Source organism: Equus caballus, chromosome 4, assembly GCF_041296265.1.
Source record: "Equus caballus isolate H_3958 breed thoroughbred chromosome 4, TB-T2T, whole genome shotgun sequence".
Taxonomy (NCBI): Eukaryota; Metazoa; Chordata; class Mammalia; order Perissodactyla; family Equidae; genus Equus; species Equus caballus.
Genome location: NC_091687.1, coordinates 74,723,922 through 74,750,948, shown reverse-complemented (window position 1 = coordinate 74,750,948; position 27,027 = coordinate 74,723,922). Strand labels below are relative to the sequence as shown.

The 27,027-nt window shown below is 35.8% G+C and overlaps 1 protein-coding gene and 1 long non-coding RNA gene across 7 annotated transcripts in view; one reads left to right on the top strand and one right to left on the bottom strand.

Moving 5' to 3' along the window:
• Positions 1 to 27,027, bottom strand: part of LOC111773221 (uncharacterized) — a 113,364-nt gene that overhangs the window by 62,101 nt on the left and 24,236 nt on the right. Inside the window, exon 1 of one of the 2 annotated variants that reach the window (XR_011437958.1) lies at positions 1,226 to 1,468. The exons of the other annotated variant lie outside the window; for it this stretch is intronic. This is a non-coding gene — a long non-coding RNA (uncharacterized lncRNA). Of the gene's footprint in view, positions 1 to 1,225; positions 1,469 to 27,027 lie in introns of those variants that run through there. 2 annotated transcript variants of the gene reach the window in all.
• TMEM168 (transmembrane protein 168) lies at positions 833 to 25,991 on the top strand. 5 transcript variants are annotated; one of them, XM_005609320.4, is made up of 5 exons: positions 833 to 1,092; positions 5,758 to 7,014; positions 19,653 to 19,795; positions 21,723 to 21,997; positions 23,997 to 25,991. In XM_005609320.4, exons 2-5 carry the CDS (start codon positions 5,887 to 5,889, stop codon positions 24,542 to 24,544), a joined length of 2,094 nt encoding a protein of 697 aa, XP_005609377.1. In that variant the 5' UTR covers positions 833 to 1,092; positions 5,758 to 5,886; the 3' UTR covers positions 24,545 to 25,991. The 5 variants fall into 5 exon arrangements, with proteins under 5 accessions (XP_005609377.1, XP_070120995.1, XP_005609376.1 ...); XM_005609319.4 differs by lacking the exon at positions 833 to 1,092 and adding an exon at positions 1,227 to 1,466; XM_070264893.1 differs by lacking the exon at positions 833 to 1,092 and adding an exon at positions 1,466 to 1,825.

The following is a 27,027-nucleotide window of genomic DNA, read 5'->3' as shown; positions in this document are numbered from 1 at the left end:
GAACTAGTGAGGTCCTATCTGGTACTATTATTTCATTTGACAAAATTTAAGTGCCAACTATATATGAGGCACTATGCTTGGCTGATTTAATGGTGAGCAAAACCAGACGTGTCCCTGCATTTGAGGAAATGAAACCAGGCTGGGGTGCAGAGTTGGGGGGAGTGTGGTGGGAGGTCAAACTGGAGGTAAAAGGTCCAGATTACACAAATTGTCTGTACCTGTTTAAGGATTTTGAGCTTTATCCTAAAGGGGATAAACCATTGAAAGGTTTTAAGGTATTTTTTACATACATTACATTTAACCTCCACAACGAGCTCTGTAAAGTAGGTATATTAGCATTCATTTCGGTATGACGAAACGGGTTCACAGAGATTAACTGACCTAAACTACAAGCAGTAGCAGATGGTGGGGACAAAAGGCAGGCCGACAGGAAGACTTCTTAGAGATGGAAAGGGAATTTATACATTTTCAGGGCCTCCCTCATGCCAGAAAAAAATTACTGTTTCACTTAATATTCACAACCACCTTGCAAAGGTTACCATTTCATAAATGGAGAAACCGAGGTGGCACATAAGAAAGGGAGGAACCAGGAGTCAAACCCCAAGACTATCTGACTGCAGAGCTGTTGTGAAAACGCTGCCTCCGAGCAGTATCCCTTAAGTTCATCCAGAGCGCTCAGAGCGCAGAGCATCAGCCCTGGAGTTCAAGGACCCCCGGGAGACGAGCCTGGCGACCGTGCAACGCACGGGGTGAAGAGCGACATGGACAGGCCAGGGCTGGGGGAGCCTCGTGTTCTCGGTGGAGTCAAGACCGGGGCGGTGTATTAAACGGAGTCTGAATTAGAAAAGGGGGCGAGCCGAAGGAGCTTGGTCTTTAGCTGGTCAGGGGACTCACAGCCCTGTATTATGCCATAGATAGTAAAGAGCAGCAACGCCTCCTGCAGTTTTTACAGCCCACGTGTGATCGTCCCGCCCGTCCTGCCCCAGTTTCGGTCGAGCTTGAGGCGGCGGCCTAGATACTAGAGGTCACGGTCGGCCCGCTCCCTATCCTCCGCCGCTGACTCCAGGTCTCGGGACTCAGCCTGCGCCTCAGGTGGGGCTGTCGGGGGCCGCGCAGCGCCGGGCGCACCTGGGGCCCCCGCCGCGCGGCGGCTTTGGGCGGGGAGAGGGGCCGGGCCTCGGGGAGCAAGCGCTACGCGCGGTTTGACCCCGGCGGCGTTCCGTACCGTCGCGGATTCGGCGGCGAGAACATGGCGGCCGCGGCCGGGCTGGTAACGGAGAAAGTTTGCAACGAGACTGGTCTGTGCTAGTGGGGCCGGCCTCGGGCCCTCGAGGGCTCGAGCCCCCTGGCGTGCCACCTCCTCGCTCCGAGTAGCAGGCTCAGCCCCAAAGGCCTTCCTTTTACTGTGTTGTTCCCAGAGCCGACTCCGAGGGTTGAGAGAGCTTTGGTGGTGACGGCCGAGTCAGGTAGGGGGACCAGAGGGTGGACGGCGGGGCGGCGAGACCCGAGCACAGACACCGCCCAGGGCTCTGCGTGGTGCTGGCCCCAGGCTCCGCCCAGCTGGCCTCCCGGGGCGGGAGTAGGGATACTGCCCGAGACAAGTTGACAGTGGGGGGTGGAGGATGGAAGGCGGAGGCGCCTCTCCGGGTCCCCCAGCGGTTCCCCACTCAGCTGGGCTCCCAGTGGTGGTCGCCTTCTCCCAAGATAGAGGGATGGTCGAGAACAGCCAGCATCCTTCTCACGCCTCCCGCATCTTGCTAGAAGGAGGCCGAATGGAAGAAGAATTACTATTGCTGCCCTATTGCTGAGAGATTTAGTGTTCGAGGTACCTTTCTCCTTGTATAAGATGGGCCCAAAGAGTTATCATGAATTCACAGAACCCAAACGCTGGAGTTCCCCGACCCTGGCTGCTCAATACGGCTCTTTCAGCTTTTGACACTTCCCTAGATGGGACAGAAATAGTTTCTGAGTCCAAAGGTGATGCAAATAATACAGTGTGTCTTGGATTCCTTAGTGAGCCATTCCCTAGAGGTCAGACATGGAAGAGAACTTACTGGTTTGGAGGAATTTGGATGAATTAAGTGAAGGCTAGAGTAAGGCCGATAAGGAAACCAAATATTCATGGAATCTCCCTTAGCTCTATTACTTCTTACCTGTGGGATAGGAGACAGGTTGTTCTTTTTGTGTCTTAAAAAGTGTCCAATAACTGGTTGCCATTCTTATTAAATATAGTTACTTCTGTATTAGACTTTATTTCTTCAACAAGTGTTTGTTGAGTATCTACTTTCTGCTAGGCTCTGGGCGTACAGTATTGAAGACAATCCTTCAGAGACCTTGTGATCTAGTGGAGGATGCAGACGTTAAACAAGTGTTGATGAATATTTTGCTATTGTACAGGAAGTAGGGGGATCATATAAATGGATCAGGGGTGATTTCCCTGAGAAAATGGTTTAAGCTGAGACCTGAAGAGTAGGATTAAGCCACATGTGAGAACTTGAGTGAGGCCAGGAGGAGGGAAAGGAGTGCACCTGGAGAGGGAATAGCATTTGTGCAGTTCAGAATTGAAAGGTGAGTATGGCTGAAATACAGAGTTTAAGAGGGAGAGTGGTAAGAGATGAGGCAGGGGAGTTATTCACATCCAATATGGAGGGCCTTATAAGGCATTTTAAGGAGTTTAGACTTTATTCCTAAGGGTTATGGGAAGCCATTGGAGGGTTTTACATAGCAGAGTGACATGACAAATTTTGATTTTATAGGGGATACTTCTTGGAGAAGGGCAAGAGTGGATACGGGGAGATGTTCAAACATGAGACAATGGTGGCCAAAATTGGGATAGTAACCTTGGAAATGGAAAGTAGTAAAAAAAAATTCAGGAAGTATCTAGAAGAGTGGACAGGACCTGGTGAGGATTAATGTAGGTGGTGAAGAAGAGGAGGGTTAGAGTCGTATGGGGGGTTTTATAACGCAGACTCTGGCAGTTATTAGTTAACTTTTCCCATATGCAGATTGACTCTTGTGTGCTCCATTTTTATCTGCCTCTAAATTAATTTCCCATTGAATGATTAGTGATGGCAGACAATTGTAAAGGATTGTAGTGCTTTGTTGTTTTATTCTCTGATTCACGTTTTCTTTTGAAGGTCAGAATGGGGAAAGACTTTGAAATTACCCATTTAAAAATAATTATTTGCCGTGTTGGTTTTGGCCCATAAGAGAGTGGCTGCATGTATTCTGTGAAATGGATGTACTGTACTTTATTAAGTTATTTACATATTTACATTTACTTTGTTTCCAGATTTTTACCTCTATTAACAGTGCAGTACAGAGTTAGTGCTTTTATTTCTGTCAGGTAGATTAATATATATGTGTACTTAAGGAGAGAGATAATTATAAGACGTGGAAATAGATGAGATCCCTCATAGAAAGTGTGTACTGAGAGTAAAGCCTAGACTTGAGACTGAACATCTAAAGGATGAGTTGGGAATGAAGAGCCTGCAAGGAGACTGAGAAGGAGAGAACAATGAGTTAAGAGGAAAATCTGGAGACTGATGTTTGAAAGCTAAAGGAAGGGCAGGTTTCAGAAGATGAGAGGAGTTAATAGTGTCAAAGGTTGTTTGAAGAATGTGCAGGGTAACGAGTGAAAAGTTCCCATCGGATGTAGGAACTTAGAGGTCATTTCAGAACTTTGCAGAGCAGCTTGTTGTGTGGTGGGAACCACTGTTTTGTGGTGTGAGAAGTGAAGCAACCAAATATTAGCTGTTAAAGAGGGTAAAAGATTGAACTTGGAGGAGGAAATGGGGATGAGTGAGGATTGTTTTTGTTTTGTTTATTTCTATGGGAAATTTTTTGTATTGTTTTTAAAAAGTGATTTACAAATGTTTAAGTGCTAGTGGAGTGAGAGTTTGAAGAGAGGGGAGAGACTGTCAAGTTCTGGAAGAGGCAGAAGGAAGAGATACACAGTATGGCTGAAAGATTCAGCCTTAGGTAGGGAGGGAACACCCTTCTTTCCTTGTGTCAGGAGATGTAGATAGAGGTGGGTTTGTGGTGTTGGAAACTGAAGTAAGCTCCCTTCTCACATCTCTGTTGAAGGCAGAGTCATCTGGTGAGAATGCAGTGGGAAGTGAGCATCAGAGATTTGAGGATAGGGAAGAGAGGTCTGGATAGTTACAGAGGCTGGGAGAGAATGTTGACCAGAGAAACACAGATGGATGTCTCATGAATTTAGAGTGGCAACCATTTAGCCTAGTGTGTGACTTTTTGCCAGCAGTGCTCCATAATCTGAACCCAGACTGTACCATCAACCTGTAGAGGATATAAATTCTAACATCTTTGTTGAATGGTTTCATAACACAAAGCAGTCATGTTAAAAAAATTCAATGTACTCTAGATTTTATCAGTTTCTCATACTTAAGTAAAAAGATAAAAGCAAAATATATCAAAGGAAAACATTAGTTTTAGTGTTGAGTGGTATTTTAAGTAAGAAATGATTAAATGAAAATGTAATTGAGGAAAATCAGTTAGAATACCTAGTTAGATAGATAGATTTAGCTCTAAAAAATACACTTGTTGAACATATAGAAGTAGAATTAATAATAATAATACTTTGAACCTCCCAGAGACCCTAAGGTTGATTCAGTGACATTCTTCTCCAGCAAAGTGGATAATTAAAGGTTAATTCCAGGTCAAATCATGTTTCTGTTAGATTTTTCTTTTAGTGTCCTGCTATTAAGAAAGTGTAAATACTGATCACAAACTAGTTACCTTTTGAATTTTAATCTAGTTGAATTCTCCATGGATATCAGTGTGACCATGAGCCATTGCAATGGATCGGTTCTTCTGAAACAGTAGACTAGAAAATTTGAAGACTTATGTAGTAGATAGTTAAGTCATTTTTTGACCGCTGTCATGTTTTAAGTGCAAATTGTGGGGTCACTTAAGGTTGAAATAATTATCTGGTTCCTCTAACAAATAATCCTTGTAGAAACTTGTTTAAAATAGAACTGTAATGTTTCTAATATACTTTAAAATAACTGTTGGTCAACATTACACCTTTTCAATTTTAGCTAGAAAGTTCAGGAATTGGTTTGCTACAGAGATAATATTTAGATTTAGAAAGTAGGTTTGTAATCACAGTAATTTACTAGAGGTAAAAGTACAGGAAGAATTATGGATCAACTTTAGGGACTGAGTAACTTTAATACAGTTAAACTTCTGTTAAGATTGTTAGTTAAACAAAGACTAAGATTTTATAGCATTATAGAGTTGCCTTGTAAAAAGATGTAGAGGATTTTAGGCAGATAGTAATGGTCTTAATTATTGTATACTAGTGCCTTCAAATTAGAGCTGATGGTGAAGTCCCTTGTTCCGTTTAAAAGCTGAGTAGCTTTCTATTGTGCCAAACCCATCTGCCACAATCTAAGCTAAATTGAATATCTCACATTTGCATGTTGTTGAAAAACCAAATACTGGAAGAAGACTGGATTAGGTGAATTCCTCACCATCTCTGGAAAAACAGTTTCATTAATGGTGATTTAGCCATGCAATCCCAGCGTGTGACGTGTAGAAGGGAGTGCCATTTTTGTTTGGATAAACTTCAGAGTTTTTAAGCTAGAGACAATTACATTTAAGATACATGCAAATTGGGTTTTAAACTGGGTTTCAGAAGAAACTTTATTTCTCACTTAATCATTATTTTGTATAAAAAAGATACATGTGAAAGGTAAATTAAATTAACACTGAAATATTTTTTCTTCTTTTTAGATCGCTATAAACAAAAATTCCACCAGACAAAATGTTGAAATAGAAGTTACAGATACATTGGATTTGCTGGATGAAACACAAGTGGTTAATTTTTGTCAAGTGGGAAGAAAGCCCAAATTGCCAGAGTACATGTGTAAATCACTGCGTTATTGCTTTAGTCATTGTCTCTACTTAGCAATGACGAGACTGGAAGAAGTAAACAGAGAAGTGAACATGCATTCTTCAGTGCGTTATCTTGGCTATTTAGCCAGGTTCAATTTACTGGTTGCTATATGCTTAGGTCTTTATGTAAGATGGGAAAAAACAGCAAATTCCTTAATTTTGGTAATTTTTATTCTTGGTCTTTTTGTTCTTGGAATTGCCAGCATACTCTATTATTATTTTTCAATGGAAGCGGCAAGTTTAAGTCTCTCCAATCTTTGGTTTGGATTCTTGCTTGGCCTCCTATGTTTTCTTGATAATTCCTCCTTTAAAAGTGATGTGAAAGAGGAATCAACCAAATATTTGCTTCTAACTTCCATAGTGTTAAGGATATTATGCGCTTTGGTGGAGAGAATTTCTGGTTACGTCTGTCATCGACCCACTTTATTAACCACAGTTGAATTTCTGGAACTTGTTGGATTTGCCATTGCCAGCACAACTATGTTGGTGGAGAAGTCTCTGAGTGTCATTTTACTTGTTGTAGCTTTGGCCATGCTGATTATTGACTTGAGAATGAAGTCTTTCCTAGCTATTCTAAACTTAGTTATTTTTGCAGTCTTGTTATTTTTCTCCTCATTGGAAACTCCAAAAAATCCAGTTGCTTTTGCATGTTTTTTTATTTGCCTGATAACTGATCCTTTCCTTGACATTTATTTTAGTGGACTTTCAGTGACTGAAAGGTGGAAACCCTTTTTGTACCGTGGAAGAATTTGCAGAAGATTTTCAGTTGTTTTCACTGGAATGATAGAGCTTACATTTTTTATTCTTTCAGCATTTAAACTTAGAGATACTCATCTCTGGTATTTTGTAATACCAGGCTTTTCCATTTTTGGAATTTTCTGGATGATTTGCCATATTATTTTTCTTTTAACTCTTTGGGGATTCCATACCAAATTAAACGACTGCCATAAAGTATATTTTACACACAGGGTAGATAACAATAGCCTTGATAGAATCATGGCATCCAAAGGAATGCGTCATTTTTGCTTAATTTCAGAACAGTTAGTTTTTTTTAGTCTTCTTGCAACAGCAATTTTGGGAGCAGTATCCTGGCAGGTAAGCTTATAGTTTGTTTATTATGTCAGCGCCTATGATGTGTGATTAAATGCTTGCTTCAAGAGTTGAATTATTAGAATTGAAAGGTCAAGTTCTGGATTTCAGAAGGAGATTCTTTTTTGGTGCTTATTTAGTTTTATTCATGGAATTGAAGTAATGAATGAATATTGACTGGATAATGTAGTTTGATCTCTGGCAAAGCAGTACCAAAATGTTAGGAATACTCAGCATGTGACATGCCTCCTACCATCTGATTGTTTATACGTTAATAAAACACTCACAGATTGAAGATCCTTAGAATATTAACATTTGAAGGGTGCTTAGAGTTTGTGCTTTAACCGGTTCATTTTACACGTGAGGAAACCGAAAGCCAGAGAAGATGTATCCAGAGTCACTGGTACTAGCCAGAACCAGGTTACCTAACTCCTATCTAGTCCACTGGTCTTCCTTCTCACTACAGCACATTTCCCTCCCCCCCCCCCCCCCCCCCCCCCCCCGGGGCTTTGGGGAGAAAAGAAAAAGAGGAAGATTAGCAGCAGATGTTAGCTCATGGCCGATCTTCCTCACTAAAAAACAAAATCACCTAGGTCAAGTTGGTTGACGGTGGTGTTCATGTATCTATATCCTTGCTGATTTTCTGTCTAATTTTATCAATACTGAGAGAAGGATATTAAAAATCTCCATTATAGTTGCTAAATTATGTGTTTCTCCTTTCAATTCTGTCATTTTTCTTGCCTTGTGTGTTTTGGGGCTCTGTTCCTAGATGTATATACATCTTTAATTGTTATACCTTCTTCATATATTGACCTTTTTATTATTATGATAAGCAGCATAGTTGAGTACTTATGGCAAAGACCTAATGGTTGTTTGTTTTTTTGTTGTTGAGTTGTATGAGTTCTTTATATATTTTGGAAATTAACACCTTGTCAGATATGCAAATGTTTTCTCCTTGTTGGTAGATTGTCTTTTTGTTTTGCTGATGGTTTCCTTTGCCTTGCAGAAGCTTTTTAGTCTGATGCAGTCCCATTTGTTTATTTTTTCTTTTGTTTCCCTTGCCTGAGTAGACATGGTATTTGAAAAGATACTGCTTAGACTGATGTGCAAGAGTGTACTGCCTATGTTTTCTTCTAGGAGTTTTATGGTTTCAGGTCTTACCTTCAAGTCTTTAATTCATTTTGAGTTAATTTTTGTGCATGGTATAAGATAATGGCCTACTTCTTTTGCATGTGGCTGTCCAGTTTTCCCAGCACCATTTATTGAAGAGACTTTCCTTTTTCCATTGTATGTTCTTGTCTCCTTTGTCAAAGATTGGTTGTCCATAGATGTGTGAATATTTCTGGACTCTCAATTCTGTTCCGTTGATCTGTGTTACTGATTTTGTGCTAGTACCATGCTGTTTTGATTACCACAGCTTTGTAGTATATTTGAATTCAGAGAGTTTGGTACCTCCAGCTTTGTTCGTTTTTCTCAAGATTGCTTTGGCTATTCAGGGTCTTTTGTTATTCTATATAAATTTTAGGATTCTTTGTTCTGTTTCTGTGAAGAATGTCATTGGGATTCTGATTGGGGATTGCATTGAATCTGTAGATTGCTTTAGGTAATATGGACATTTTAACTGTTTTTATTCGTCCAGTCCATGAGCATGGAATCTCTTTCCATTTCTTTATGTCTTCCGTTTCTTTCTTATAATAATAGAAACATCTTGTAGTTTTCAGTGTATAGGTCTTTCACCTCCTTAGTTAAATTTATTCCTAGGTATTTTATTCTTTTTGTTGTCATTGTAAATGGGGTTGTATTCCTGATTTCTCTTTCTGCTAGTTTGTTGTTAGTGTATAGAAATGCAACTGATTTTTGTATGTTAATTTTGTACCCTGCAACTTTACTGTGTTCATTAATTATTTTTAGTAGTTCTTTGGTGGATTTAGGGTTTTCTATATATATAATCATGTCATCCACAAAGAGTGACAGTTTTACTTCTTCCTTTCCAATATGGATGCCTTTTATTTGTTTTTCTTGCCTAATTGCTCTGGCTAAAACTTCCAATAGTGTGTCGAATAAGAGTGGCAGGAAGTGGGCATCCTTTTCTTGTTTCCGTTCTTACAGAGGAATAGCGTCTTTTGGTTTTTCACCATTGAGTATGATGTTGGCTGTGGGTTTGTCACAGATGGCCTTTATTATTTTGAGATACTTTCCTTCCAGACCCATTTTATTGAGTGTTTTTATCATAAATGAATGTTGGATCTTGTCAAATGCTTTCTCTGTATCTATTGAGATGATCATATGATTTTTATTCTTCATTTTCTTAATTGATTTGCAGATGTTGAACCATCCCTGCATCCCTGGAATAGATCCCACTTGATCATGCTGTATGATTCTTTTAATGTATTGTTGTATTCAATTTGCTAATATTTTGTTGAGAATTTTCACATCTGTGTTCATCAATATTGGCCTGTAATTTTTCTTTTTTGTGTTGTCTTTGTCTGGTTTTAATATCAGGGTAATGTTGGCCTTGTAAAATGATTTAAGAAGCATCCCATCCTCTTCAATTTTGGGGGAGAGTTTGAAAAGGATAGGTATTAAGTCTTCTTTGAATGTTTGGTAGAATTCACCAGAAAAGCCACCTGGTCCTGGACTTTTGTTTTGGGGGAAGTTTCTGACTACTGTTTCAATCTCTTTACTTGTGATTGGTCTATTCAGAATCTCTGTTTCTTCTTGATTCAGTTTGGGGAGGTTGTATGAGTCTAAAAATTTTTTCCATTTCTTCTAGGTTATCCAATTTGTTGGCATATAGCTTTTCATAGTATACTCTTATAATCCTTTGTATTTCTGTGGTATCCATTGTGATTTCTCCTCTTTCATTTCTAATTTTATTTATTTGAGTCTTCTCTCCTTTTTTCTTAGTCTGACTAAGGTTTGTCAATTTTGTTTATCTTTTCAAAGAACCAGGTTTTAGTTTCATTGGTCCTTTCTATTGTTTTTTTAGTTTCTATTTCATTTATTTCTCCTCTTATTTTTATTATATCTTTTCTTCTACTCTGGGCTTTGTTCTTTTTCTTGTTCTCTTCGGTATAGTGTTAGATTGAGATTTTTCTTGTTTCTTGAGGTAGGCCTGTACTGCTATAAACTTCCTTAAAGAAGCCTTTTGAGTAGATCTGCTTGTCTGCCATAGATAGGATCAGTTAAAGTAGAGAGACACTGAAATCAAGAAAGCTACCTAGGAGTAAGAGATAAGGACCTAGACTAAGTGATAGGGGAAAATTGCTGTGCTAAGGATAAGACTAAGAGAATCATCAAGGAAAAAACTGATAGATCTTATTGAGAAGTAAAATTTAAAGAGAATTTGAAGCAAGTTGATGCAATGTAGAGTTGAAGAATATTCTGACATGATGGATAGGCTAAAACTGTTGGAAAGATTTTGAGAGACTGAAGGGAGCAGATAGGAATGTAGGATAATGGATGTCACTGAGTTAATGACATAGTGGGCATTTGTAATTAAAATATTTTATAGTACGTTTATTTATTTTTTAAAGTATATTTTTAGGGAGTCAAATGTACTCTCATTTTACTATTAGAAAAGTAAAACTAACCAAACAAAAACATGAGATTAATATGCCTCATGGAACATAATTGTAGTTTAGAACTTAATTCCCCAAAATGGGCTTAGCCATATTTTCTTACATTAAGCTTTTTTTTCATGTCAGTAGTTTTGAGTTTTGTTAGTTTTACTTAGCTTAATAACAAAATTTTTTTTGTTAAGGAAAAATTTGCGTATGGTAATATCCACCCTTTTTAGTGTACAAGTCTGCACTTTGAAAAACACGTATAGTTGCGTGCCCACCACTACCACAATCAACATATAGAGCAGTTCCATCACCCCCCAGAGTTCCCTCCTGTTCCTTTGTAGTCAGTCCCTCTCCCAACCCCCAGTACTTGGCAACCACTGATTTTTTTTTCTGTCCCTAAACACTTTCCTTTTCCAGAATGTCGTATATGTGAAATTATACCATATATACCTGTTTGAGTCTGGCTTCTTTCACTTAGCATAATTCATATGAGATTCATCTATGTTGTGTATATCAGTAGTTTATTCCTTTGTATTGCTGAGCAGTATTCCATTGTATGGATGTCTCACAGTTTGTTTATCCATTACTCAATTGAAGGACGTTGAAATTATTTAGTTTTTGGTAATTATAAATAAAGCTGCTGTAAACATTCGTAAGACAGGGTTTTGTGTTAACATAAGATTTTTATTTTACTTGATGCGGAGTTACCGGGTCATATGATAAACATATGAGTCATATGTTTAACTTTATAAGAAACTACCAAACTGTTTTCCAAATTGGCTGTGTCATTTTGCATTCTCCCCAGCAGCGTATGGGAGTCCCAGTTGTTTCACATACCCACCAGTGCTTGGTATTGTCTATTTTTTTTTTTAACCATTCAGATAGGTGTGTAGTGGTAACTCATTGTGGTTTTATTTTCTGTTTCCCTAGTGACTAACGGTGTTAAGTATCTTTTCATGTGCTTACTTGTCACCTGTATGTCTTCTTTGGTGAAGTACCTATTCAGATCTCTTGGCAATTTTTAAAATTGGTTGGTTATTTTCTTGTTACTGAGTTCTTCATATAGTCTAGATATAAGTCCTTTATCAGATATATGACTTGCAAATATTTTCTCCCACTGTGTGGCTTGTCTTTCCATTCTTTTATTGTGTTTTTTGAAGAGCAGAAGTTCTTAATCTTGCTATAATCCAGTTTTTTCTTTTATGAATCGTCTTCCCATTTTTTTTCCCCTTTGGTGAGGAAGATTAGCCCTGAGCTGACATCTGTTGCCAATCTTGCTCTTTTTGCTTGAGGAAGATGGTTCCTGAGCTAACATCCATGACAGTCTTCCTCTACTTTGTATATGGGACACCGCCACAGCATAGCTGATGAGACGTGTGTAGGTCCACGCCTGTGATCTGAACCTGTGAATCCCGGGCCACCGAAGTGGAGTACACACACTTAACCACTATGCCACTGGGCTGGCCCTTATGAATCATCTTTTAATATCATATCTAGGAAATCTTTGACCTCATCTGAGTAGAATCTTTGGCTGACCCCACATGGATAGCTTTGTTTCTTGTTTTTCATTAGTTTTACTGAGTTTAATAACATTTTAGAATGAGTCAGTAGTATCATTCCGATTCATTTACAGTAAAAAGTTGGAATTTGGGGCCAGCCTGGTGGTGCAGCAGTTAATTGCACACGTTCCGCTTCAGCGGCCTGGGGGTTGCTGGTTTGGATCCTGGGTGCAGACATGGCACTGTTTGGCAAGCCATGCTGTGGCAGGCATCCCACATGTAAAGTGGAGGAAGATGGGCACGGATGTTAGCTCAGGGCCAGTCTTCCTCAGGAAAAAGAGGAGGATTGGCAGCAGATGTTAGCTCAGAACTAATCTTCCTCAAAAAAAAAAAAAGAAAAGAAAAAGCTGGAATTTTACCATTCACTTGTGTTGTGCTTTGTTCATAATCTCATTCCAACTTTAAAATGCAATATTACAGCTGTTATCTCCTGCAGTTTGTATTATGTTTATTAAATGTGTTATTTGCTTTTCTCTTTTATACTTGTTTCCTTAAATAAGTCAATAAGACTTACACAGTACCATAGCATTTGGTGCTAGTTTTATTGCTCAACTATAGGCTTTTCTGAAATTATGGTAATTGATAATTCACATAAGGATGAAAAGGGAGGAAAGTGTCCAGATACCCAAGGAAGCACAGCCCATGGCTCACTCTTATGTTTAGAGATTCTCTGAAATCTGTCATGAGATTTGTTATTCCTTTCATTACCAGCCATGGTCATTTGCAGATTCCGTGGGTGTTTGATACAACTTTTTGTAGAAACTCTTTTGCCCCAAACCAGAAAAACCACAATCACAGTTGATTTCTCCATAGGGGAAGCAGTGGCAATCACCAGGTATGACAGATGTAACAAGATGAGCCTTGCATCCAGTGAAGGGTTGGAATCCACAGATGCAGCAGTTTCGTTTCCAGCAAGATGGCAGGATCAGCCATATTGCTTCACTTGGCATGGGGAGCAGGGAGTTGTCAAATCTGCTGCCAAAACTAAAAATGCATGTTTCATAATTTTTTGTTTTCATTTCTGTTCCTAAAGTTTTGAGCTATTTTAGTGTAGATGAGAGGGGGGACACTACCTCTTTTTAGCTTGAAGGTATACTTTTAATTTGATGTTTTATCACTTCTGCCAGAACACTGTGAAACAGGAGTAGATGGCTCTTTTTCCTAAAACACCAATAACAATGGTCTGAATATTGTTTTATTCATGAAGTAAGAACATATTTCTTTTTTCCCCCAACTGATTTTCTAGCTTTTAAAAATTTTAATGACTGGAGATAATTTTTTCCATTTTAATAATAATGGCAAGACTTACCATGTATTAACTGTTTTCTATATGCAGATGGTAAGTGGCTGAGTGAGGGGTGAACCAAAGTCTACCTCCAAAGCTTGAGTCCTTTCCACTATACCCTATTGCCTCTAGTAGACAAAGAAATCCCCTGACTTTAAAACTATAGGTTTCCTGAGCCACACCCGACAGCCTAGTGGTTAAAGTTCAGCAGTCTCACCTCTTTGGCAGCCCAGGTTCATTTCCTGGTCACGGAACCACACTGCCAGTCTGTTGATTGCCAGCTGTGGTGGTGACTCACAGAAGGACTAGAAGGACTTGCAACTAGAATATACAACTATGTACTGGGGCTTTGGGGAGGGGAAAAAAGGGAAGATTGGTAACAGATGTTAGCTCAGGGCAAACCTTTCCCTGCAAAAAGAAACCCAAAAAACTGTATCTTTCCCAATGGTCTTAAGTTTCCTGAACTAAGCAAAGTTTTGGAAGTTGCCTGTTGTTTCTTAAGTATGCGTTTCTCACATTGAAGAGCACAATACCTCCACTTATATGGAGGTCCATTTATATGTTGCTCTGTAACATACATTTATATATTCTGTTTCTTTGTTGGGCTTCCTTTTCTTTAGACTTCTATGTATAATATTTCCCAAATCGGGCTTACTTGAGGTGACTTATACAAAAATACTTCTAAACAAACAATAATTATATCTCATGTAAATGCAAGTTTTTTTTTTTAATGAAATTCTGACACTGGTATCTGGTGTTGCATAAAGAGATTTTTGTTCCTATTACCTGAGAAATTTTAGGATATTTTGTCCATGACTTGAAAGCCCAGCTGAATAGAGAACTAACATCTAGTAACTATGCCAAGGATATTACTTATAGTTGTTTATTGGTCTGTTATTATGTTCAGTTTATATCTGCTTTGAAGTTTGAAGCATGTCTTAAAGTTTGATAGTGAGCTTAGGAAGATTGGAGAAGCAAAGGAAGAAAAGTGCCTACACTTACTGGTTTTGATCAAGTTGATCTTATTTGTTACAGGGAGTTGTTTAAAATGGAAAGAACACTCCAAAGTGACAAATGGCTTTTAGCTTGAAGCTATAGACTAAAGGTTTGCATGCCATTGAAATTGAAGCTTTCTGAAAGTGGCAAGTGGATAAAACATCCTAAATTTATTTTGACTCCCCTTGACATATTTGCCGTCTCATCAGTTAAGATTGAAAATTTTTTGTACTGTGGAACTTCACTTTTATTTGTGTGTTATCTTGATAATATATTTAATATTGTTTTTCTAAGCTTGCTTACTCAAAATAACCTGAAGGAAGTATTTAATGATTTTTTCCAGATAAACTTGCTTTTTAAAAATCAATGGCAACATAAAATTATCAGTTTTTTACTAAGATTATAAAAAGCAAGTAATAACAGATCACCTGTTGTCTGTGAATTATCAGTAAACCTCTGAATATCTGCTATTTAGTCCTATTGTATTAAGTATCATCAGTGTTGTACAACTGACATGAGGGTATTGAATAACATCACCATCAATTAACTTTTTAATTGAAATTTTAAATTTAATTGAGCTTCTGTCTTGCCATCTACAAATTGATTGGCAATTGAAGTTTATCATTTATGTAGTTCACTGATAAATTATAAACTGTTTAATTTTTTTCTAATAGTAGAAACTTGTAATTGCACAATGAAAACCTTAGTTGTAGTAGCTTTATAAGATTATTTAATTCAGAAGTAGTCAGTAATAACCATTGGTATTCTATACATATGAATACTTAAAGGCCACATTAAATAAATAGGGCCAACTTTAAAATAAATATTTCTAGGCCTGCTTTCAGGAATGGAAATTTTCATTTTCTTTTCTGTAGGAAATAGGAAAAATTGGTAGATGGCAAATTAGTAAGCAGTCTTAACTAAAGAAAAATAGTTTGACTAAACAAAATGAAAAGTGAACTTTTTTGATGGTACAACATTCTAGTCTTATCCTTTACATATCAAAATTTGGTTCCCCATTCCAAGTAGAATATCAAATTCCTTAATGTTTATTTATGAATTTTCTTTTATATATACATATATATATATATATATTTTCCCCCCTCTATGTTATAAAATTTCCTAGTAACTCTTGGTACAGAAAGGTTATTTAGTCACCTGAACTTCTCATTCTTCTAAAAACTATCTGTCCTAATTTTAGGATTAACATGCAGGGATTTTTCTTTTTTAAAGAGGATGCGATTTCATTGTAGTTCTATTTTTTAAAATCCTGTAATTATGTCTGTATAGCAAAGTAAATAAATAAACATGCCTGTAAGACTGTTGAGTAGACCAGTTTTATTCAGCCAGAACATTTTTTTAAATGTATGCCTTCAGGTAGCGATAATGCACCTTCCTTTAGAATCCTTACCACTACTTATTACTTCCACAGCTGCTTCACAGATTTGCTTTTCTGACCCTTGAAGGCATTTGAGTTTGTGACCCTTGCTATAAATTATAACATAGTGAATTATTTTTATTCTTATATTGCTATCTTTATCAGAAAAGTGCTAGTTATGTAAAATTAAAGGTAGAAATAATAAAGTTGTCATATATTGGTCATGTTATTTAATAATTCTTTTAGTAATTCTTCTATATGAATGGTTGACATAATTTGAAAGTAATCCTTTTGTGTGAATAGGGGTTTAATTGATTAAAGCATTATCTATTATAAAGGACCAACATATTCAATGGAAGGTATATAAGTTGCAAAGAAAGTAATGAAATTATCAGTATTGATAGATAAGATGATTATCCAGCAAACCTGAGAGTTAACCAAAAGACCAATTGAAAATGCTGTAGGAATAATTGCGAGAATTATGCTGCATCTTTAAAATTGTAAACTATGTTTAAAGGTCGAGAAAAGGTTGATTTTGCTCACTGGTACAGTTATCATTAGCCCAACCAGTATAAAAACTGTGTAACTTCTCTTGGACTTATATAACTTAAGTTGTATAAGAAGAAATTAAAAGTGTTTATAGTGGAATTATATTTTTTAATACCATTTAGGTGGCAAATAGTATGTAAGCATTAAAAAAATCAATATCCTGGAAATTACTAATCAGTTAGAAAACATAGTGGAAATTATTCTATGTATAAAAATTATTCCGTTCACAGAACAACGGAAACATAAAATGTCTAGAAATAAAATTTAAAAGAAAATTCTGGAATTTTTATAAAGAAATACTATAAAACTCCACTGAAGTTTGTAAAAGGAGACTTGAATAAATTGAAAAACATACCATACCTCTGGGATAGGAAGACTCAACACTATGCCCTGTGGACATTTGTTAATATAGAGGAAACAGTTTTCAAAGCTGAGCTACACTTTTAGTGCTGAAAGAGAAGCAGAAATCAAAGTCCAGAGCTTCAGAAGTGGGGTCACCAGTAAATTACCTCCCATTTTAAGATGACACATTGAAGGAAAAGGATGGAGCCATGTATATGAAAGTCATCTCATGAACTTGCATCCTGACCCAACCTCGATTAAGTGGTCAAACCTGTATTATGATATGTAGACTAGTAATGCCCCAATTCCCTGGAAGAAACAAACAAAAATCCTGTTAGAGAAAGTATCATCTTAGGCCTGAAATTAGTCATGTGTTTTTTTACATAGTGTCCAGTTCATAAATATAACCAGATACATGCACACGCACACACACACCACATCAAGAGGAAGAGGCAGAACCAACAGATAGGAGGCAGTCCAAAAAGTCTTGAGATATTGGAATTATCAAACAGAAAGAAAACCATCATACTTATTAAGTCGAAAAAAATAAAAGCAAAGATAGTACATAATGGTAGGAAGTTGGAAACTATAAAAAAGTGACAAGGCAGATTAGAAAAAGAACCAAAAAGAAGTTTTCAAAAATAAAATAAAAATAGCTGAAATAGCGTGCAAGCTTAACAGGTTAGACAAAGCTGAAGCAAACATTAGTGAACTGAAAGATATGGTTCAGAAGAAGCTACGCAAGAAGGAGCACAGAAGAAAAAGGGAAAATACTATACAGGAGAAAAGGGTAAGACACAAAGAGGATCCAGTGAGACGACCTTATCTGTGTTTTATTGGAGTCCCAGAAAAAAAAGGAGGAAATACAGGCCAAAGGAAATATTTGAAAGGATAGACAAAAATGGATCCCAGAATACTTGATTTATGACAAAGATGGCACTGTAGAGAAATGTGGAATGTTTGAAACTTTCAGTAATTGGTAATTGGACAATTGGGTGTTCATATAGAAAAAATGAAATTGGACCATTATTATAAGCAAATGTCAATATCATTTGGATTATAGACCTAAGTGTAAAGTGCAAACCAATAAAGCCTTTAGAGGATGGTGTCAAATATCTTCTTGACCTTGGGGGAGGAAGATTTCCTTAATAAGACACAAGGTGACTACAGTTAAGAACTTATGTTAAGCAAAAAACAGCATTAAGGGAGTCACTGAGGAGGAAAGGTACTTGCAGTACAATCAACAAAAGACTTTTATCTAAAATATATTGGGAGAAAAACAAAGCTGTAGATCACTATTAACAAGGCAGCCCCATGGAAAGGCAGGCAGAATATTTAACACTTCACCAAAGATGAAACCCAAATAATCAAAGGTATTTAACACAATTAATAATCAGAGAACTCAATACTTATACTGGTTTTGTTTATGATAGATAATTAAAAGGAGTCTAAATAGCCATAACAGAATCAGATAGTTAATATTTCATGCTTAGGATGGGATGCCATTTGGTCTTTACAAATGACTTAGAATTATATTAATAGCCTTACAATATATTAAAACATTTACAGAACATTAGATTTGATCCCACTTTGGTAAAAAAACAAGTATATATGAATATATTCCATTAAATCTGGAAATATTTCAAAAAATTAGTAACTATGTGTGGATGATGGTACTTGGAATAATTTTGATCCCCTATCTTTTTTACTTATTTGTACTTTCTAATGTTTCTAAATCGAGCATGTACTATATTATTTATGTAATTGATAACAGAATGTACCAAAAATAGGGCATTATGTCCATTTTTTCATTATGGGAGTCAACTCGCTATTTTTCATTAAAATTCTAATCCAATGAACCTCTTAGTGTTAGAAAAATGTGCATTCATGCACATAGGCACGTGGCTGTGTAGTATGTGCCGTGGCAACACAGAAATAATATAGAATAGTATCTTTACAAGTAGTGTAAAGATACAGATCAGGATTGAGTGACTGTCATCTTTCCATTTTCTTTTCACTTAAATGCGTCCTTTAATTTTTTGTCTTTTTATCGCAATTACTACCTAATCTTACCTACTTCTTTTTTCTTTCCCCCTTCCTCTTCTCTCCAAAGCCCCCCAGTACATAGTTGTATATTCTAGTTGTAGGTGCTTCTGGTTGTGCTATGAGGGAAGCTGCCTCAGCATGGCTTGATGAGTGGTGCTAAGTCCGCACCCAGGATTCCAACTGGCAAAACCCTGGGCCACGGAAGCAGAGCACGCAAACTTAGCCACTTGGCCACAGGGCCAGCCTGCCTACTTCTTTTAATATTTCTCTTTCGTCCCTTTTTCTGTTCTGCTTTTAGGATGCTTAAATGTCTTTTTTCTTTTTTTACAATTTTGCATTTAGTCTATAGAGAGTCTTGAGCTTTTCAAAGGAAAGCTGTATTATAAGTTTAATTAAATATAAGAGTGGAATTCATTTTGATAGCTTTAGGATCTTAAATTTTCTTTAAGATTTTATTCTTTTAATTTCCAGACTTTTCACAGGAAAAAAGAAGGGCCCTTTCTAAAGTACCTTTTCTGATAAAGTAAATGAGTGTGTTATTTGAAAAATGATTTAGGGCATGTGGTTTTAATAGGAAAGGATTTGTTTCTCTGTCATGTCAAGAGTGGTTATGTTTTTGCCTTGTTTCTGTAGTTTGGGTGAGATGTTATTTGACAAATTAAAAAAAATATGATGTGCAGTATTTGTTTTGCCATGACGTCTAAGAAGCTTAGACATAAGTTTAGGATTTGTTGCTCATCCATATATACTTGTCTGCTTCAGCTTATAATTGTTTTTAGGTAATTTTTCTTTTTATCCTTTTTGCAAATAGAGGTAAAAAATGTGAATAAATATGCTTGTATGAAAATGTATGTACATATGCACACACGTAAGTGCAGTCATACACAATATGTAAACATGCTGTATTAAATTTCTTTTAGCCAACAAATGGAATCTTCTTGAGCATGTTTCTCATTGTTTTGCCATTGGAATCTATGGCTCATGGGCTCTTCCATGAATTGGGTAATTGTTTAGGAGGAACATCTGTTGGATATGCTATTGTGATTCCCACCAACTTTTGCAGGTATAGTAATCTAATAAAATTAGTAATAACTACTTGACTCGAACATTTTCCCAATATTTGTGTGAATATAAACAGAAAATCTGGTAGTTCACTTTTTCAAAACTATAAAATACTCTGTTGCATTTTTTTCATTTATCCCAAGTATTTAAAAACATTTACTGAGTAATAATGTAGTCTTCAGGGTTCAATTTAAATATGTTTTTGATAAATGTGATCAGCTTATATTTTAGCTAGAAATAAGAAAATATGAATGAATTTACTAAGGAAAAGTCCTGTCCTTTCTTTAGAAAGGGGTCTCTTGTTTAAGAAAATGTGCCCTGAAACAACATGGGGAAATACAATAGAATGTACTCTGGACCTGAGAGTCCTGAATTTCTAGATCTCTGTTACCTTAGGCAAATCATAACTTCTCTGAACCTCAGTGTCTTTATATAAAATGCAAATGACGATACCTATTCTGCCTATCTCAGAGGAATGTTATGAGAAGCTAATGAGAATATGAATGTAAAAATACTGCCCACTGGAAAATGTCATACAAATACCAGGAATTCAAAAGATTGGCAATGAATATTATATATATACTTGTTGGATTGCAGTTTTATTCCAACATAATTTTTGGCCCTGAATGTATGGCAGATCTGTTTGAACTGTGAATATTGCCACATTTTAATGTTTCTTTTATGGTTAAGTACCTTTGAAATAGAAAATACATTGTTCTTTGCCATTAATGAATTCTGATGACCAAGTATTCTTCATACTTTCCTTGGCAGAGGGAAACAATGACTTGAAATCAAAAAGTTTTTATCTGATTTCAGATATATGGCATATAAACCCCAAATAGACTATTTGTAGTAAATATTTTCCTCCATGTTAAAGGCTTGATAAAATTTGAAGATTTGCATGAGAAGTAAAAGAAACAGATTTAGAGGGTCCTATATAGTAAGATGTGGTAACTCTGCAGAAAGAATATGTAGAAATAGTAATTTGTACAGATTTTTATTTCATTATAATTTTTATTTATGCATTGCTTATTCTTTTTTTGTGATTGTTAAATGTTACAAATATGGAACAAAATGTTTTATTCTTTTGATGAAAACTAGAATGTTATCAGAATAGCATTGATAATATATGAAGCAAAATGTAAGGTTTTCAAAATTCCTGATAGAAATTTTTTTTCTGGATAGGAGTGAAGATTTTTTTTCTCCCTCAATATTGATAGTATTTTGATTCTGCTAGTTGTAAGACTTTGTTTACCATCTTTACTAGAGTACCATTTTACTTAATTCCAGGATCAGATCTAAGTCTTCAGTTAGTGTTCAGCAGCATAAGGCAATGGACCTAAATTTTAGTAACTCTTTTAAAATGCCATTTACTAGTAGGTAATTGCTTCTATAATTTGTGTACATTAGTTTAGTAAAACTTGAACACAACTTTATAAAGACTGTCTTTTTCAGTACAGAGTAAATATGTAATTTAAAAAAATGCTTTCATGTTTTGTTAAGATTTTATTTCTCAAGAAAAAAAGGTTCTTTCCTTATAGTCCCCACCCCAGTGTTCTTGAAGCACTGTTGTGATAAAATTAGTGTAATCTTGCTTTTAGAAAGTCTTGTCCAGTATCTGTCATTTGGTAAGAAGATATGCATAAAGAGTGAAAAGTAGTACTGTTTACATTTGGAGACATTGTCCCAGCTTTCAGTTTGGTTATTGTTCTATTGATAAGAAATATAATTTTTACAAACTAGGCTTTGATTTTCCAAGTTCAGTTCTTAGCACTGTAGGAATTTTAGAAAAGATGATTTTTAAAAAATCCTGCCATTTAGTTAGCAGCAACTATTTGATTCTTAGATAATTAATTATAAAGGATAAAAATATGACATAGAATGAATACTTATTAACATCAAAATAATATCTTTTTCTCCTTCTTCAGTCCTGATGGTCAGCCGACACTTCTTCCGCCAGAACATGTACAAGAGTTAAATTTGAGGTCTACGGGCATGCTCAATGCTATCCAAAGATTTTTTGCATATCATATGATTGAGACCTATGGATGTGACTACTCCACAAGTGGACTGTCTTTTGATACTCTACATTCCAAACTGAAAGCTTTCCTTGAACTTCGGACTGTGGACGGACCTAGACATGATACATATGTTTTGTATTACAGTGGGCACACGCATGGTACAGGAGAGTGGGCTCTTGCAGGTAAATTCAGCTCTGGCAGTTTCACTGTTGTGAAGATACACTGTTTGTGGAAGTCGGTCCTTCACATGGAAATATTAAATTTCCAGAATTCTCAATTTTACACTTCATAGTTTACAAAGTATACATATGACTGTTTTGTTTTTCTTTTCTCTAGTATACCTGTTTAGGATAATTTTAGTAATCTCTACAGGTTTTGAGAATGATGTCTTATATTGATTGGAAGAAAAAAATCTGTTTGATCTGAGACTTATAATCACTTTCCCTTTGAAGTATTTTCCAAATTATTAAATATAGTTACATTTTTCAGAAGCTGGTTAAATTTTTGACTAGTACCTCTAGTAGTGATTTCAGTAGTCCTGCACATGTACGGTTTTACTTATGTTAGAAAGCTCATCAAAATTTTAAATAGCAGGCAGTGTGATATGGTGGGAGTAGCACTTAAGTCAGGAGACTTTGGTTCTGGTCCTGATTTGCCCCAACCGTGTTATTTTAGGCAAGTTACTTAACTTCTCTTAGCTTCACTTCTCCCATCTGTAAAATGAGGGGGTAATATTAAATCTCTCTGTCAGGGAGAAATGAGATGTAGCTCCATTACATGTAAGTTTGTGTGTAGGTCTTCCCAACTAGAATATACACCCTGTAAGTCAAGGGCTTTGTTTTATGAGTTATTTGCTTAGTGCCTAGAACAGAGCCTGGCACACAGTAGGGGATCCTTAAGTAACTGATAAATGGATGAAATCATTGAATGAATCATGAAAAAAAGGATAATTTTCTTACTTTTACATTAGAAATACTTCTTTTAGGCTTAATTGTACTCTACTTTTTTTCCATAAAAAATTTTAGATGTGTTTCACCAGGAATACTTACAAATAATAAAAATCATAAAATGTAAATAGAAATAGATATTCAGATCAAAGAAAAATATAAACAGAACTATTGTAGAAGGACAGAGGCAGAGCTGCCAATACAAGAACTTCAGAAGGAAGGAAACAAACTCAAGGTTAAGTTGGAAATGATTTTAAGCCATCGTGGTCTTACTAATTTCATGCCCGATTTGTAACAGGATTTTATCATAAAGAAAAATATTTTTCTAATTTTTTGTTTTTGCAAATAAATATTGAGCAACTCAATAGCTGTCCAGAAAGAGTAAAGGCAGACTAATACTTATTGGGCACATTTGAAGCACAGCTACTATGCTGGGTACTTTATACACATTATTAGATTTAACCTTCACTTGAAATCCTTTGAGAACACTACTGTCACTTCTATCATCTTTATTTTTCCAAAGATGACATGAGAGCTGAAAGTGGTTACATAATATCTCTTGGTCATACTACTGATAAGTGATGGAACCATGATTTAAGCCCAGATCTGCCTGACTCCTAAAGTGTATTTTTTCCCCATTACCATGTTGCCAGTAAAGGCAAAAACCGTGAATGTAGAGAAGTGGCATGTTCTGGTTAAGTAGGTGTTTTTTATTAGTATAGTTCACCCATTTTCAAAATATTGGAATATAGAAGAAGGTAGTCAACATTAAAACTACTTGAATATAGCTTATAAAATCATTTACTTGACCTGTAACTTTCTAATAATTCAGTGTAGAAAACAACTTTTTAACCTTATAGCTCCTTTAATTCCTGGTAAAGTTTAGCATTCTGTGTACTTCGGAGCACAAGAGAAAAAGTTTTAGTCAATTCAGAAGTCTTTTTAGAAATAGAATTTCAGACCTAAAAGCAGGGATTGATTATTGAAAACTTACTACAATGGTTATAATAACAAACTATAAATCAAATGGGAAAGAAAGGCATAGTTTTGGTGGTTATGCATATGTTCTTAATTAAGTCTGTTTTTAAAAAATCTTTGTTTGAAAGGAAGGCTTTATCTGTTTTTTCGCTTACAATTTAATTCCAAGAATTAAAGAAAGTACACCTAAGTCAAAGAGTATTCTTAATGAGAGGCTTCAGGAATTATAGTCTACTGAATTTTCTTTTGTTCACAGGTGGAGACATACTACGCCTTGACACACTTCTAGAGTGGTGGAGAGAAAAGAATGGTTCCTTCTGTTCCCGACTTATTATTGTATTAGATAGTGAGAATTCAACCCCTTGGGTGAAAGAAGTGAGAAAAATCAGTGACCAGTATATTGCAGTACAAGGAGCAGAAATGACAAAGACAGTAGACATCGAAGAAGCTGACCCACCTCAGCTGGGGGACTTTACGAAAGACTGGGTAGAATATAACTGCAACTCCACTAATAACATCTGCTGGACTGAAAAGGGACGCACCGTCAAAGCAGTATATGGTGTGTCAAAACGGTGGAGTGATTACACTCTGCACTTGCCAACGGGAAGCGACGTGGCCAAGCACTGGATGTTACACTTTCCTCGTATTACATATCCACTAGTGCATTTGGCAAATTGGTTGTGTGGTCTGAACCTTTTTTGGATCTGCAAAACTTGTTTTAGGTGCTTGAAAAGATTAAAAATGAGTTGGTTTCTTCCTACTGTGCTGGACACAGGACAAGGCTTCAAACTTGTCAAATCTTAATTTGGAACCCAAAGTGGAATATTATTGAGAGTTCATACTACTAGTTATCACTAACTTGCCATTTTTTGTATATTTTTATTTGTGAAAAGTTATCTTGCTACTTCTGTAGCTGCTCTCACTTTGTCTTTTTTCAAGTAATTATGGTATATGTAAGGTGTTGGGAATGAGCATTATTTTATACTAAAAGTATGTAGGGAGTCATAAATTCTGACTCTGTAAATGCATAAGAGATGTTAAAAATAACAATGCACTTTGAGGAATGTTTGCATATGCCTCTGATTAGGAAGAAAACATTTGTCTATGCTCTGCAGTGGCCAATGAAGAATTACTAATGCCTTATTTTCTAGGCATAGATTAGAGAATGTAGACCAGACAATTTGTTTACTATTACAAGAAGACTACCAGTTTGCTTACAGGAGATTATTTTTTGTGAACAGTAGGTTTGAGTCCAAGACCATTTGAAGAATTACAAACTCTTTCTTAAAAAAAGGAAGAAGTCTGCTTGAAATGAATGCAAAATTTCCTTTTAGTCCATCACATTCAAATGTCTTGGTTGTGACCTGTTACCAGTATAGGAGAGAAGCCCAAATCACTGTTTAGATCAAAACATTCTTCATGTAGGTAACTATAAGAGGCTAGTGCCTACAAATTACTTCTTCATGCATTGTTGGGAGTCTCTGAAAGCACTGGCAATTTTAAGAGTCTTTCTCAGGGTAACTTAATGTTTTCTTAATGAACAATGTTTTCAGCTAAAAAGTCCTTCCAAGTATATTATCTGCCCTTTCAAAAAGTAATCTTATAAAAGAACTTTAGCACTTTCTCAATTGATTTAGGCTATTTTCAGTATTCAGAAATGATTTTGATCTCTGTAGAATTAATTGTCTGCTTGAAAATTATTTTTCAAATCCCTTTTAGTGGCAACATTTTTTTCTATTGAAGGTCAAAGGATTGGAAACTGGTTCTTGTATCCATGTAACGTGTTATGTGAAAAAGTATTCATGTTGGCAATTTTAGTTAAGCATTATGGTGTGGGTGTAATTTTTAAAACTTAATTCAGTGTCTCGTCTGATTAAAGCAGGCACTGATCAGTGTATCTCCTAAGAGGTAGTTTACCTCCTATTCCCTTCCAATAATCCTTACATTCTAAATTTTCATCTGTGAGAAATAACAAGAGGGAATAGATTTAAATTGAGGGATAATCTAATCTTTGTTGTTTAAATGGTGTGACTTCTCACATTGAAGCCATTTTTCCGGCCTCAGAGAGGACGTAATGCCTCTACCATTTTCTACCTGGTGACTTGAAAATTGAAGTTTTAGTTAGGAAGAAGTCACTTAGCGTCAGGGAACTTGTATACCACTATCTATGCAGCGTTGTTATAGTCTGATTATTTCTGTGTTTTGAATATGATTTTCCTAATGCTTTGAATAAAATTTTGTTAAAAATTCATTTCTCACATAATGTGCAAATAACACTTATTGAATACTTTAGTATATTAAAAGTGATAGTCACAAGAAAATTCCCATGTATTAGAGTTTACGGTTGGTAGCAGGTTGATTTGAAAATTTCCAATATTTGGTTACATATTTATATCAAGATCATCCAAATGAAATTGTATAGTGTTTCATTACTATTTAGAAATAGTATAGCAGAAAAGCTAAGTGTTAAAAGTATGAGCTTAGAGCTGCAAGAAACAGTTGAATTAATTTTAAGTAAAATCTCTTTTTAAATTTCTAAGCCAATATCGAGCATATCTCTTTGCTCTGAAAAAGCCAAACATAAAAGTATATTCTGCATCCTTTATAAAGTGATATTATTATGATGGTACTGAAAGTCACATTCAAAAGATAGCAGACAGTTGTACAGCCACAAAGCTAATGTTTTAATACATATTTTCTGTGAAAGTACAACCAAACAAGATCTGGGCTAAAAACGTGACTTGAGCCAATTTATTAACCAAAAAGTATAAAATGTCCACTTTTGGTGAATTCTCCTACCCAAACAAACAAAAAACTATAAATGATTGTTAGATGGCATCCTAAATTAAAGTTACCAATTTTAAAACATTAAAGTAACTGATAGTATGGAGAAGGAGTATTATAAGAAGGATAAAATGATTGGTTACTTTTACCTAAAGATTAAAAACAGATCTAACAATCAGACTGATTTTCTTATGGCTTTCATTTTATATATCAATGTTTAGGAAGGAGTTACTCGGAGTGATAGGAATTATTTTAGGGCAAAACTTTATCATTCTACTAGAAAGAAATAGATAACATGGAGATATTTTTCAACATATTATTGACCGACTTTGTTTCCTTATATGATACCTTGCTAAAACCACAAAAGCACTATCCCCATAAACATCTTTTTAAAAAGTGTACACTGTTATGTGATAAATTGAGGAACCAAGTTGTTTCTCTTCCCATAACTTTTCAGTTATGCTATTATTTCATTCAAAAATTGTTTTAGTTTACTCTGATTA

Coding starts and splice junctions, on each gene's coding strand:
- TMEM168 (XM_005609320.4), top strand. CDS start 5,887: ATGTGTAAATCACTGCGTTATTGCTTTAGTCATTGTCTCTACTTAGCA. Junction 7,015..19,652: donor TGGGAGCAGTATCCTGGCAG/GTAAGCTTATAG, acceptor AATTTCTTTTAG/CCAACAAATGGAATCTTCTT. Junction 19,796..21,722: donor ATTCCCACCAACTTTTGCAG/GTATAGTAATCT, acceptor CTCCTTCTTCAG/TCCTGATGGTCAGCCGACAC.